Source organism: Pristiophorus japonicus, chromosome 4 (assembly GCF_044704955.1).
Source record: "Pristiophorus japonicus isolate sPriJap1 chromosome 4, sPriJap1.hap1, whole genome shotgun sequence".
Classification (NCBI taxonomy): domain Eukaryota; kingdom Metazoa; phylum Chordata; class Chondrichthyes; family Pristiophoridae; genus Pristiophorus; species Pristiophorus japonicus.
Genome location: NC_091980.1, coordinates 76,601,282 through 76,616,786, shown reverse-complemented (window position 1 = coordinate 76,616,786; position 15,505 = coordinate 76,601,282). Strand labels below are relative to the sequence as shown.

The 15,505-nt window shown below is 42.8% G+C and overlaps 1 protein-coding gene across 1 annotated transcript in view; it reads left to right on the top strand.

Moving 5' to 3' along the window:
* Positions 1 to 15,505, top strand: part of LOC139262095 (lateral signaling target protein 2 homolog) — a 55,265-nt gene that overhangs the window by 35,226 nt on the left and 4,534 nt on the right. Inside the window, exons 6-11 of the mRNA XM_070877249.1 lie at positions 6,658 to 6,747; positions 7,249 to 7,350; positions 8,971 to 9,834; positions 11,037 to 11,188; positions 13,386 to 13,505; positions 14,204 to 14,311. Coding sequence (XP_070733350.1) covers positions 6,658 to 6,747; positions 7,249 to 7,350; positions 8,971 to 9,834; positions 11,037 to 11,188; positions 13,386 to 13,505; positions 14,204 to 14,311 — 1,436 coding nt within the window. The remainder of the gene's footprint in view (positions 1 to 6,657; positions 6,748 to 7,248; positions 7,351 to 8,970; positions 9,835 to 11,036; positions 11,189 to 13,385; positions 13,506 to 14,203; positions 14,312 to 15,505) is intronic.

Here is a 15,505-nt window from a genome sequence, read left to right as displayed (position 1 = left end):
CTCAGTCTCACCATTTATTATGAGTGTAACAGTCTGGACATTGAAAGGGATTACTCTCGGGTACCTTTACAAATCTCCATGTGCTAATTCCATTCTGTTTATTGTAAATTTATGTTGGAATAATGTGTACAATACTTAACATTCCAACAGTTTCATTGTCCATTGCTTGCCCAATTGCATAGCTGATCTGGATGTCTCTAATGTGTTAACTCCATGTTCTGCCTCCCCATTTTAGATTTTTATAGATATTTGGTATGCTTACAATACATAGAAACATAGAAAATAGATGCAGGAGAAGGCCATTCGGCCCTTCGAGCCTGCACCACTATTCAATAAGATCATGGCTGATCCTTCACTTCAGTACCCCTTTCCTGCTTTCTTTCCATACCCCTTGATCCCTTTAGCCGTAAGAGCCATATCTAACTCCCTCCTTGACTATATCCAATGAACTGGCATCAACAACTCTGCAGTAGGGAATTTCACAGGTTAACAACTGAGTGAAGAAGTTTCTCCTCATCTCTGTTCCAAATGGCTTATCCCTTATCCTTAGACTGTGTCCCCTGGTTCTGGACTTTCCCGACATCAAACATTCTTTTTGCATCTAACCTGTCCAGTCCCATCAGAATTTTATGTTTCTGAGATCCCCTCTCATCCTTCTAAACTCCAGTGAATTCAGGCCCAGTCGAACCAGTCACTCCTCATATTAGTCCTGCCATCCCAGGAATCAGTCTGGTGAACCTTCGCTGCAATCCCTCAATAGCAAGAACGTCCTTCCTCAGATTAGGAGACCAAAACTCAACACAATACTCCAGGTGAAGCCTCACCAAGGCCCTGTACAACTGCAGTAAGACCTCCCTGCTCCGATACTCAAATCCCCTAGCTATGAAGGCCAACATGCCATTTACCGCCTGCTGTACCTGCATGCCAACCTTCAATGACTGATGTACCATGATACCCAGGTCTCGTTGCACCTCCCCTTTTCCTAATCTGCCGCCATTCAGATAATCTGCCTTTGTGTTTTTGCCCCCAAAGTGGATAATCTCACATTTATTCACATTATAATGCATCTGCCATGCATTTGCCTACTCAGCTGTTAGATCTCTTAATTTTCAATGAAATGCGAACTCCAGTTGTAGTTTTAATGTAACTTTATTCTGGCAGCAGCAACAAGCTTCTGGCATTAAGCCAGGCCTTTGTCCTTCTGAGACCACATGGCTGTACTTATACCTGGTTCAATTTACAGAAAATAACTCTCCTTCTTTGACCTTATTGGCTCAATTGATAGTCTGTTAACCTTTTAATTGGCTCGCTACCCAAGGGTCCTAAAATGTCAAGTTGATTGATGACTTAATGCAATGTGCTGAGTTGCACATAGCAGCTTTGACTTTGGGTCTGTGAATTTTCACAAAACTGCAGCCAGGCTGCGGAGCTTTAATTCTCTATCACAGCTAACCTGTCCAAGTCCCCCTGCAACCTCTTAGTGTCCTCCTCACAGCTCACACCGCCACCCAGTTTAGTGTCATCTGCAAACTTGGAGATATTACACTCAATTCCTTCATCTAAATCATTAATCTATATTGTAAATAGCTGGGGTCCCAGCACTGAGCCCTGCGGCATTCCACTAGTCACTGCCTGCCATTCTGAAAAGGACCCTTTTATCCCGACTCTCTGCTTCCTGTCTGCCAATCAGTTCTCGATCCACGTCAGTACATTACCCCCAATACCATGTGCTTTAATTTTGCACACCAATCTCTTGTGTGGGACCTTGTCAAAAGCCATTCGAAAGTCCAAATACACCACATCCACTGGTTCTCCCTTGTCTGCTCTACTAGTTACATCCTCAAAAAATTCTAGAAGATTTGTCAAGCATGATTTCCCTTTCATAAATCCATGCTGATTTGGACCGATCCTGTCGTTGCTTTCCAAATGTGCTGCTATTTCATCTTTAATAATTGATTTCAACATTTTCCCTGCTACTGATGTCAGGCTAACTGGTCTATAATTACCTGTTTTTTCTCTCTCTCCCTTTTTTTTTTAAAAAAGTGGTGTTACATTAGCTACCCTCCAGTCCATGGGGACTGATCCAGAGTCAATAGACTGTTGGAAAATGATCACCAATGCATCCACTATTTCTAGGGCCACTTCCTTAAGTACTCTGGGATGCAGACGATCAGGTCCCAAGGATTTATCAGCCTTCAATCCCATAAATTTCCCTAACACAATTTCCCACCTACTAAAGAGATCCTTCAGTTCCTCCTTCTCACCAGCCCCTTCCTTCGTGAAGACACAACCAAAGTATTTGTTCAACTGGTCTGCCATTTCTTTGTTCCCCATTATAAATTCACCTGAATCTGACTGCAAGGGACCTACGTTTGTCTTCACTAATCTTTTTCTCTTCACATAAAGAAACATAGAAACATGGAAAATAGGTGCAGGAGTAGGCCATTTGGCCCTTCTAGCCTGCACCGCCATTCAATGAGTTCATGGCTGAACATGCAACTTCTGTACCCCATTCCTGCTTTCTCGCCATACCCCTTGATCCCCCTAGTAGTAAGGACTTCATCTAACTCCTTTTTGAATATATTTAGTGAATTGGCCTTAACAACTTTCTGTGGTAGAGAATTCCACAGGTTCACCACTCTCTGGGTGAAGAAGTTTCTCCTCATCTCGGTCCTAAATGGCTTACCCCTTATCCTTAGACTGTGACCCCTGGTTCTGGATTTCCCCAACATTGGGAACATTCTTCCTGCATCTAACATGTCTGAACCCATCAGAATTTTAAATGTTTCTATGAGGTCCCCTCATTCTTCTGAACTCCAGTGAATACAAGCCCAATTGATCCAGTCTTTCTTGATAGGTCAGTCCTGCCATCCCGGGAATCAATCTGGTGAACCTTCGCTGCACTCCCTCAATAGCAAGAATGTCCTTCCTCAAGTTAGGAGACCAAAACTGTACACAATACTCCAGGTGTGGCCTCACCAAGGCCCTGTACAACTGCAGCAACACCTCCCTGCCCCTGTACTCGAATCCCCTTGCTATGAAGGCCAACATGCCATTTGCTTTCTTAACCGCCTGCTGTACCTTCATGTCCACGTTCAATGATTGATGTACCATGACGCCCAGGTCTCGTTGCACCTCCCCTTTTCCTAATCTGTCACCATTCAGATAATAGTCTGTCTCTCTGTTTTTACCACCAGTGGATAACCTCACATTTGTCCACATTATACTTCATCTGCCATGCATTTTCCCACTCACCTAACCTATCCAAGTCACTCTGTAGCCTCATAGCGTCCTCCTCGCAGCTCACAATGCCACCCAACTTAGTGTCATCTGCAAATTTGGAGATACTACATTTAATCCCCTCATCTAAATCATTAATGTACAGTGTAAACAGCTGGGGCCCCAGCACAGAACCTTGCGGCACTCCACTAGTCACTGCCTGCCATTCTGAAAAGTACCCATTTACTCTTACTCTTTGCTTCCTGTCTGACAACCAGTTCTCAATCCACATCAGCACACTACCCCCAATCCCATGTGCTTTAACTTTGCACATTAATCTCTTGTGTGGGACCTTGTCGAAAGCCTTCTGAAAGTCCAAATATACCACATCAACTGGTTCTCCCTTGTCCACTCTACTGGAAACATCCTCAAAAAATTCCAGAAGATTTGTCAAGCATGATTTCCCTTTCACAAATCCATGCTGACTTGGACCTATCATGTCACCTCTTTCCAAATGTGCTGCTATGGCATCCTTAATTGATTCCATCATTTTACCCACTACTGAGGTCAGGCTGACCGGTCTATAATTCCCTGTTTTCTCTCCCTCCTTTTTTTTAAAAAGTGGGGTTACATTGGCTACCCTCCACTCGATAGGAACTGATCCAGAGTTAATGGAATGTTGGAAAATGACTGTCAATGCATCTGCTATTTCCAAGGCCACCTCCTTAAGTACTCTGGGATGCAGTCCATCAGGCCCTGGGGATTTATCGGCCTTCAATTCCATCAATTTCCCCAACACAATTTCCCGACTAATAAGGATTTCCCTCAGTTCCTCCTCCTTTACTAGACCCTCTGACCCCTTTTATATCCGGAAGGTTGTTTGTGTCCTCCTTTAGTGAATACTGAACCAAAGTACTTGTTCAATTGGCCTGCCATTTCTTTGTTCCCAGTTATGATTTCCCCTGATTCTGACTACAGGGGACCTATGTTTGTCTTTACTAACCTTTTTCTCTTTACATATCTATAGAAACTTTTGCAATCCGTCTTGATGTTCCCTGCAAGCTTCTTCTCGTACTCTATTTTCCCTGCCCTAATCAAACCGTTTGTCCTCCTCTGCTGAGTTCGAAATTTCTCCCAGTCCTGGGTTCGCTGCTATTTCTGGCCAATTTGTATGCCACTTCCTTGGCTTTAATACTATCCCTGATTTCCCTTGATAGCCACGGTTGAACCACCTTCCCTTTTTTATTTTTACGCCAGACAGGAATGTACAATTGTTGTAGTTCATCCATGTGGTCTCTAAATGTCTGCCATTGCCCATCCACAGTCAACCCCTTGAGTATCTATAGAAGCTTTTGCAGTCAGTTTTTATGTTCCCAGCAAGCTTCCCCTCATACTTTTTTTTTTCTTCCCCCTCCTAATTAAACCCTTTGTCCTCCTCTACTGAATTCTAAATTTTTCCCAGTCCTCGGGTTTGCTGCTTTTTCTGGCTAATTTATATGCTCTTGGATTTAACACTATCCTTCATTTCCCTTGTTAGCCATGGTTGAGCCACCTTCCCCATTTTATTTTTACTCCAAACAGGGATGTACAATTGTTGAAGCTCATCCATGTGATCCTTAAATGTTTGCCTTTGCCTATCCACTGTCAACCCTTTAAGTATCATTCACCAGTCTATTCTAGCCCATTCACGTCTCATACCATCAAAGTTACCTTTCCTTAAGTTCAGGACCCTAGTCTCTGAATTAACTGTGTCACTCGCCATCTTAAAGAATTCTACCATATTATGGCCACTCTTCCCCAAGGGGCCTCGCACAACAAGATTGTTAATTAGTCCCTTCTCATTACACATCACCCAGTCTAGGATGGCCAGCCCTCTAGTTGGTTCCTCGACATACTGGTCTAGAAAACCATCCCTAATACGCTCCAAGGAATCCTCCTCCACTGTATTGCTACCAGTTTGGTTAGCCCAGTCTATATGTAGGTTAAAGTCACCCATGATAACTGCTGTACCTTTATTGCACGCCTCCCTAATTTCTTGTTTGATGCTGTCCCCAATCTCACTACTACTGTTTGGTCTGTACACAACTCCCACTAGTGTTTTCTGCCCCTTGGTATTCTGCAGCTCCACCCATACAGATTGCACATCATCCAAGCTAATGTCCTTCCTTATTATTGTTAATTTCCTCTTTAACCAGCAATGCTACCCCACCTCCTTTTCGTTCCTGTCTATCCTTCCTGAATGTTGAGTTCCCAGCCTTGGTCACCCTGGAGCCATGTCTCCATGATGCCAGTTATATCATATTCATTAATTGCTGCCTGTGCAGTTAATTCAAGCATCTTATTACGAATACTCCTCACATTGAGGCACAGAGCCTTCAGGCTTGCCTTTTTAACACTTTGCCCTTTTAGAGTTTTCCTGTAATATGGACCTTTTTTGATTTTTGCCTTGGGCTTCCCTGCCCTCCACTTTTACCTTTCTTCTTTCTATCTTTTGCTTCTGCCCCCATTTTACTTCCTCTGTCTCCCTGCATTGTTTCCCATCCCCCTGCCATATTAGTTTAACCCCTCCCCAACAGCGCTAGCAAACACCCCCTCGGACCTTGGTTCTGGTCCTACCCAGGTGCAGACTGTCTGGTTTGTATTGGTCCCACCTCCCCCAGAACCGGTTCCAATGTCCCAGGAATTTGAATCCCTCCCTTCTGCAACACTCTTCAAGCCACGTATTCATCTTGTCATTTATGTAGACAAGAAACAAGAGGTCATCCAGACACTGACCCGGGGGCTCCACTCAATAACTGATACTCCACTCTTAGGAATATTGTACTTTTTTTTTAACCAACTTCTTATCCAGTTGCATGATCCATCTTGTATTCCTATGGTTTTTAGTTTAATTAATATTTCATTTTAACTTTGTCAGAAACTTTCTGAAGTTCAAATAAACTTATCATGGGGAATTCTACTAATATATTTGTAATGCCATCAAAAAGTTGAAGTTTGGTCGGCAAAATGTTCCCCTTGTAAATTAATGCTAGCTGATTCTTACTAATTTGCTGCCATGCAGCTGCTACTCCAAGCTTATTCCTAAATGGTTCCCTTTATTTTACCTGTTAATGTTAAGCTTGTAGTTGCCCTGGGTGAGATTTGAAATCCTTATCATAGGCAGTCCCTTGAAATCGGAAGACTTGCTTCCACTCTAAAATTGAGTTCTTGGGTGACTGAACAGTCCAATATGGTTGAAATCCTTAGAACTATTAGCGACACTTGATTCTATGAAATGTTTATTGATCCAATTACCTGTTTTTTTTTTTACTTGGATTCAAATGTCACTGTACTAATTATAAATATAGAATTCACCATTCTTACTGCATTTAGGTATGGCTTTTCGAGATAATTTCAGACTTAATATGTCAAATGTCTTCTTCTCCACCCCCACTGCAGGGCATTGAAGCTGGGTTACTTGACGCAAGAGATGATTGATGGCTTAGAACCTGTGCTGATGTTTACCATTCCCCGCCTTGCTATCATTTGGTAAGAAGCTCCATTTTCATGAGCATTTGGCATCTTATGGAAATACTAACCTAGTGGAGGCTGTTGTGTGTGGAGGGTGTCAGAATGAGATTCTCATGTTTGTTTTCATGAAAGCTGGACCTAAAATGGAAACTGCCAAACTTCTAGTTCTTTGATCTCATTCAGAATGATTGGGTAACCATTGACCGTTTCATTTCTGCGATCTGGAATACAATCTAGTTCACATTAATGGGAATGGAATGCCAGTTATCAAACGCTTGATTTTCACTTCCACAATGGAGATGAAAACATGGCGGTTTCTATAACTGGCAGCTGATCCGCAATCAGTGGCAGTTTTACGCCCAGGGGGAAAGTTGAAAGACTCCTGCCTGCTATTTGGCATCTTTTATTTTTGTGAGACAAACAAACTGTTACACAGTTTGACACTATAGTAAAACTAAAATGATGCCAACTGTTCCCATCCAGCTGACCATAGCCAGAGCATTTATTTTCTATTTCTAGCGGGCTGATTATCTATCCAGAAGGTCCCCTCAACCTACAGCAGCGACCGGATGACATGTCGAAGCTTTTTAAACCTTTCTATGCCCTCCTGCAAAAAATAAGGTAAGGGGCACGTTTTCTGTTCTTGAAGACCTTGATTCTTTACATAAGTTAGGGCAACAAAAAATGCTAGATATGTATAGCTGGCTGATTGATTGGCATCTGAAAGAGAGACTGGCTAATGCGATGCGTGACTCCGTGAAAATTGGCAGTCAGGCTGGAAATGAATGTGGCCGATATCTGTGCAGTCATGTTTTTGAAGTGCGCTTAAGTCTGATCCCCAATCTATTTTCTTTTTAACGCTGTTGACAACCAGGTATCTTGGCAGAACAGCTTACCTGAGGCCATCCTGTTCCCTATGCATTCACTGTGAACTCTCTAGCCTACACTATTCTTAGTACCTGGAGATCAATCCAAAGGTGTTCTCTATTTTAAAAATAAATTACCAATAAAATTAGTGGCAGGGCCTCTGCTTGTTCAGCGCATGAACTTCCACAACCCTCTGGCATAGCAAAACAATCCTGTCCATTCCTAATAACCCCTTGAGTCATAACAACTTGAAACCTTGATCACTGATCAAGCTCTCTCGGACCACTTTCTCAACTCCCTCCTTTCATATTTCCCTCATACAGCTCAAACCCCATCACTTTCACTTTCTGGGGGTGGGGGTAGTGCGTGGTTAATTCCAGCGTTTGCTACCTTTGGCCTGTCATGTGATGCCTCCATTGATCTTCATGACTGCCTCATCCCCATTAGATCATGGTCACTCGCACCCATCGCTCAATCTTGTAAAATAGTCCATTCCACAGCCTCATGTTCATGGGCTCAAAAGTACCTGATGTGCAACTGGGCCTGGAAGTTCACCACTAAATCTGGCTTGAAATTATCAAGATTTAGTGTTGCTCCATTTCCCTGATTAAATCTGCCCAGAAGCAACTGCAAACTGATATTGTTCACTAATGGCCATCTCCGCCATTTTTTTTTTTTACTCCCTTTCCCATTTAGACACTTCATTGTCTGTAAATTCTATAAATTTGTACTTGTCCAAATGGAAGGCCAACCACAAAAGAACTATAGTATCTGATCCCTCTTCCTCCCTCCCTCTTTTTCTACCCCCTCTCCCGCCCCCCCTTGAATGCAACCTCTGTTCCTTCGCTCTATTACAGACTATTAACAGATTTTGAAATACTGGAAAGCGGTGTAAAATAGCCCTCACTATGCAAAGAACATAATAAACCAGGACTAGATGTAAATGAATTTGAACAGAAAAGGAATTTGAAAGACAAAGGGTTGAGTCAAAATTGAAGGCAAAATATGTGAGGGACACCTAGGATAATCCATCACGTGTACAGTGACTAAGTTGTTTGCTTACCATGCTGGCTTCTGATTTGGGGTTCAAACCACCAAAATTGTGTTTTTAAATGACTGACTAAAGAGAGAATATAAATATGTTTTGATCCATTCAACCATTTTGCAATCTGATTACTTTCTTTTGCTCCTTCATGCTGCTGAAAGCCAACAGAACTGTTATTTAACAGATAATTTGAAGTGTAAACAAGGTGATTTAAGTTTATGCCTATGAAAGTATGCTGCTTCAAGCTAGTAATTGTTTATAAATTTGATCATTTTATTAGTTTTACTGTAAAATGAACACCTTATCTTAATTTTCCACCTTATCCCTAGGGACTTACTTTATGTACTCACAGAAGACGAACTCTCTCTATTAGAAAAGAGCCTATGTGCTGCAGAATCTGAGGATTTCCTCAATGCTCACACAATGTTGCCCAGCCTTTCATCCCTTCAGAACAGCACATTGAATCATGAGGTGCACGACGAAGCAGGTGGGGTTTCACCTATACAACAGGATTCAGAGGAACTCGACCAGTTAAAGTTGATCGTTCACCAAGAAACCACTGAGGCATATTCTCAGCTGTCTACCTCCAATGCATCCAATTCACTCAAGCAAGCGCCAAATGAAATAATAGGTTCTTCGGAAGCTTCTAACCTTAGACTTGAGAGAGAAAATGAAATGTGGGGACAAGAATTTGGATGGGGCACCAATGACCGCACTCTGGAGAATGCACACAATCAAAATGAAACTATCTTGGGGGATAGTCCCGAGTCATCTTTATCTAATTCTACTGACAGCTTGGCCGATTCCAGTGTCATTGAGCACTTTACTGTTGCAGAAAATGACCATCCAGAATTGGTCAGTGGGCTTGAGACAACAGGAGCATCTACATTTAACCCCATCCAAACTCATTATTCTACTGTCAGTCCAGATAGGAGCTGTATACCAACAACTTCTGAACAAGACCATGTTGCCCATTTGATAAATGCTGACTGTTCTGGTGAGCATACTCTGAAACAGAAGTCTGGGGCTTCACTTGGACTTGCTCCAAGAAAAGATGAAGAGCATATGGAAGGAATTGAGGAGCAAAGTGAAATGAAAGGCATCAGCTGTGAAATGACAAACCTGCACAACTCTGATGGAAGAATCTCAAATACTTCCATGGTGCCTGAAGATTCAAACATGAATAACATCAGGTGAGTGGATTAGAGGTTTAGGACATTAGAACTCTGTCATACCTGTAAAGAGTTATGGATAGCTCCAAAGAAATTTTAAGACCAGATAAAGTTTGTTTAGGTGAATAGTTAGGTTTAACCATAAAATATTTTTGTTTCTTTCCTGTGATGTCAGCTGCAATAGAGCCCAAAGGAAATTAACACTCCGCAAACACCACATAAGTAAAATCCAGCAGACACCTCATAACCTAATGGTAGTTTGGTTTTGATTCTGGCCAAAACCAGTATGTAGAAGCACTAAGCGCACTTGTTATTTCATTGCTGCATGTTTTCCATTGCTTGTGGGAAGGGGGAGGGGGAGGGGAGGCGGGGTGGCATCATAGAATGTGTTTTGGAATTCAAGCAATTAATGGCAAAATTTGTTGTACCAAGTGGCCAATTCAAAAGTGAATTTCAACCTAGGTATGTATTTCAGGTCTAATCAAGGTGTTGACTCTTTACAAGAGAAAACTCTTGCTTGGGGGTACAGGCTGGAGAAATGTATTATATATTTTAAGAAACTCCTTCAAAACACTCAAGCTATCTCGGGCATAACTCCTGAAGGGTAGCCAACCCCAAAAGAATCAAGCAATCGATCCCCTCAAGCAAATAAACTTTCCTTTTTTGGGTCTAAGAGATTCTTCTACATTGGACCCAAGTTACCCAGAATGGGAAACCAGTGGGGGAACAGGAAATAGTCTGATCTTCCTGGACACCACTGGTGAATCAGTTACATCTTCCTCCACTTCTGGTTTACATGACTCTTAACATTTTTCCTATCATGGTTGTGACCTCTTCCTATTAATAAATTGAGGGCAAGCAAAATGGTCCAACAGCATCCTTTTGTTTAACAGGACCAGTTCTTTAGAACAATCCATCAGCATGTCGGGCAGCTTTTGTATTAAGTTAGTTGTTGCATGACTGTTGAGCCAGACAGCAGATTCCGTTCAGCTAAAAGTTAAATCTTTTTTCATTTAATCATTTTGAAATCGACAAAAGATTTATTGATTGAAACCCCCAGAAGGGAAAATCCCAGATATTAATTAATTCATTACCAAAACACCCAATAAATTTTGCAATAGGTGATCGTTATTCACTTCTGAAAACACTGGTCACATTGTCAGAATTTTGTTTGAAATCAAATTAGGCACTTTTATTCACTGATTTGTGTACTTTGCTGGCAGAGTGTCTGAAGGAGAAAATGAGTCTCGTATCGTAGATCGAGAAACAGTAAAGCATGCAGTGCTGGCTGTGAGAGCGGTAGTAAGGGAGGAAATCCGATCGCGGTACCGCAGCAGTAGCGACATGCTTCATCGACTCTTTGTTTGTATCTCAGGTATGTCACTCAGGAATTTAAGGCTGCACTGCTGGTTTTAGGTCACAAAGTCTTCTGTAAAGCTTTTTTATTTTAGAGATGTGATATTGCAGCATTAATGTGTGGTGCCATAAACTGCTAAGAGACTCTCTGATTTTCACATCTCTCATTCCACTGACCTGACTGTGGCCATGTTGTCGTAAATGGGATGATGGAAAATCTGAGTTGGTTCTATGCACTACCTAATGGCGCTGGAGATTGGGAAACCTACCCATGACTGTTGTGGTGTAGGGAGACTGGGGAATAGGTTATGGTAGCTTTGTGCTTGTACTACTGGACTACCAAGCCAGATATTGTGGTTCAAATGCCACTGTGGCAAGTACAATAATCTGATCATTAGTGGGCTAAAAAATTACCATGAAAGCTGCCGGATTATCGCAACAACTCACCTGGCGCACTAATGTCCATCTCTACTCAGTCTAGCTTGTATGTGACTCTGCTCCCACACTGTGCTTGACTCTTAATGCCCTCTGGACAGTTGGGGTTGAGTAAACATTCAGGCTTATCAGAATCCACCACATCCCAAGAACAGTTTTTTTTTCAAATGGAGGTATTCAATTTTCATTTCTAGCCAAAGCTAGAAATGTATTGTGATTGGGAGTCAAATAGTCAACCACTAGCTTGGGAATATGAGCACAACGTGTACAGCCCAAGGCCCAGCAGTATCAGGCAGAGCTAACGCGATCTTTATTTAAGGAGAACGTTTAATGAAGCAGTAGACCCAGTAAATGTGTCTGCATCATAGGAAACACTTTAAGGAAATTACCACCCCACCCCCATTATATCTATTGTATTTTACTTTAAAATACATTTCGATCCCATTTTAAATACATTTTTTTTTAATGTTTCAGCTTGCAGCTTTTACCCAAAGAGTGGTAAGAATGTGGAATAGTCTTCGACAAATAGTTGGTGCAAAGAGCATAGATGCATTTTGGAGGAATATAGATAAGCACACGAGGGAAAAAAGGATCAGAAAGATGTGCTGATGGGGTTGGATGAAGAGGGGTGGGAGGAGGCAAATGGCACAGAATGTTTCTGTGCTGTTAAGTCTGTGGCTGGAGTTTTTACTTGGAGATCTAGTTTTTCGGGGGTGGTGGTGGTGATTGTGGTTGGTGGGAGGGGGAAGGTCTACATTTCCCCACAAGCTGTGGAATTTAACTCCAGACGATCCCCACCCAGAAGTCAGCCTGATTGACGGGCTGTTTTCCAGTCGGGTGAGCATAGCTGGACAAGAGGCTGCAACCACAAGTAGGTCTGATTTCCCCGGCACTGGGTGGGGGGGCGGGGGGGCGGGGGGGGTGGTCTGATGTTGAGTTTTGGGGCCCAGGAGGAAGCACTCCTACTCCTCCTGGCCCACAAGGAGTGCTCCACGAGGCTGTCATCACCACTGGGATTCCTGAGACCGACCAGTTAAACCTGCAAAGTGGGTTAATGCCAAGGCTTACAGCCTCGTTATTATATTTAAAGTGCCAACCTGCCTCCTGGGAGCGGGTTGGCTGCTTTCTCCCTGTTTCGCCTCCATTAAAACCAGAAGTAGGGGGGTGGGGGTTGGGATTCAAATTTTTCCCACCCGAACCCAACCCACCTGTTTTTTGGGCGATTAAAATTCCCCGCCCCCCCCCCCATGTAAATATGTAACTATCAAATAATCTTGATTTCAGAAGCTGTGTTTAGAACATTTTTGAAATTTGTTTCTCTTGTGAAATGTAGTTTTGAAACCCATAGTCCAGGTGTTTTTCACTCACTAATACAGTGACAATAGCTGGAATGGGTCACTAGGGAGGGTGGTTCAAGGTGGGACACTGGAGGAACATAGATCAGCACACGGAGGGAAAAAGGAATGGGATATGCTGGTTGGTTTGGATGAAGAGGGGTAGGAGGAGCCGATGGCCTGTTTGTGCTGTCGATTCTATGGCTAGATTTTCTTTTTGGAGTGGAGTGGGGGGGGGGGGGAAAGAGAGAGAGAGAGAGAGAGAGTCTATGTTCCCCCACACGCTCTAGATGCTGTAATGGGAAAATTATGGTTATTATCCTGAAAAAAAGAGGTAAAAAGTACTGAAGGACCTTCATCATCCAAATCAGTCTTGACTAGTATTTTTACTTTGTGTACATTAAATAATCTCCTTATTCATCAGGACTATGATTCTGTTTGGAACAGGTGTAGCAGACCAACTTCAGACTAACTTTGCAGGAGACCTTCGGCGGATTTTAAAGACTGTCTTCGAGATTGCAACATCAACACCAGAAAAGAATGAGAACGTTATGGACGAGGAAGCGGGTATACTGCATTTCACTTTGCGTCTGCATGCAACAGATCAGCCATGATCTTATTGAATGGTGGAGCAGATTCAAGGGGCCGAATGGCCTACTACTGCTTCTATTTCTTGTGTTCTAGGACTTCACTTTTCACTTGCCTGTCTGGATTGTAATCTTAAAGGTTAAAAAGACAAAGAGCATACCAGGTGACCTTCTCGGCACAAATCTCAATGAGTTTATGGCCCTAACTATCTGTAGCGCCTCTAGAACTTTGATTAATAAGACTTTAAGAGACCAGCTGTTGCATGTTACTGAAATGGATTCAATTTTGTATCAAACCTCACTAGTAATAAGAGGAAGAAAACATGAAATATCCTGCTGACAGGAGACTATGCATAGTGGAGATGCCTGGAGTGGCCACTTGAAGAGGTTATATAGTGGGGCACAAAGGTAAATCCCTGGAGTATCTCCGCTCTCCCATTGTGCAGGTGGAGGAAAATTGGGGAAGTCATTGCCAAAGATATAGTGCAAAGATGAGCAGTTCTATGGGGAAGCAATCACAAAAATCACTGCTCAGATACTGAACCTCTGCAAAATGCAACATTCTACATATATTGTGGTCTTTTTCAGTAATGAAATTCAGTACTAACTATTAATTTCAAAATAGAAATCCTTTGTGCATTATAATTGTTTCTCTTTCTTTGCCTTTGCCTCTTGCAGAAGAGGAGCATGTTAATCCAGAGCCTACCTTGGAAGATTGTGTGCTGTGTCAGGAATCTCATTCCCACTCATCTAGAACTTCCAATTTAAATAGTACCAAACTAAAAGGTATAGCAAATGGCTATTGTACAGGTCAAAATTATAGTTAGCTAAAAATTAAATGTTTTAGTTGTAAAATTATTGGTGAGCTAAGTTTCTATTAAGGTTAATATTCATCTTTATCTGATTACTGGCTAAAAATGTGTTCCTAAATTTCATCAGTTATTTCATTTCAAAAAGTCTTGATGCATACAAATTGTTCACCATAATTATGCAACCAATGATTTAAAAAGTACTAGCTGCCATAAATGGATGTCAGTCAAGAGACAAGTTGTGCAAATCTTCATTTCTTCATCATAGGCAGTCCCTCGGAATCGAGGAAGACTTGCTTCCACTCCTAAGTGTGGCCTGCCCAGCGGATCAAGTGTGGTCAGTGCTTCAATGCTGGGGATGTTGGCCTGGTCGAGGACGCTAATGTTGGGGATTTGTAGGATCTTGCGAGACATTATTGGTGCTATTTCTCCAGCAACTTGAGGTCTACTGTACATGGTCCGTGTCTCTGAGCCAAACAGGAGGGCGGGTATTACTACAGGCCTGTAGACCATGAGCTTGGTGGCAGATTTAAGGGCCTGGTCTTCGAATACTCTTTTCCTCAGGTGGCCAAAGACTGCATTGGTGCACTGGAGGCGGTGTTGAATCTCGTCCATGTCTGCTCTTCTTGATAAGAGGCTCCCGAGGTATGGGAAATGGTCCATGTTGCCCAGGGCTGCGCCGTGGATCTTGATGACTGGGGGGCAGTGCTGTGCGACGAGGACAAGCTGGTGGAGGACCTTTTGTCTTACGGATGTTTAGCATAAGGCCCATGATTTCGTACGCCTCAGTAAATATGTCAACTATGCCCTGGAGTTCAGCCTCTGTGCGCAGGCGCAGGTGTTGTCTGCGTACTGTAGCTCGACGACAGAGGTTGGGGTGGTCTTGGACCTGGCCTGGAGATGGCGAAGGTTGAACAGGTTCCCACTAGTTCTATAGTTTAGTTCCACTCCAGCAGGGAGCTTGTTTACTGTGAGGTGGAGCGTGGCAGCGAAGAAGATTAAGAAGGTTGGCGCGATGACATAGCCCTGTTTAACCCAGATCCGGACGTGGATTGGGTCTCAAATGGATCCATTGGTAAGGATCATGGCCTGCATGTCATCGTGGAGCAGGCGGAGGATGTTGACAAATCTTTGGGGGCATGTGAAGCGGAGGAGGACGCTCCATAGTTGA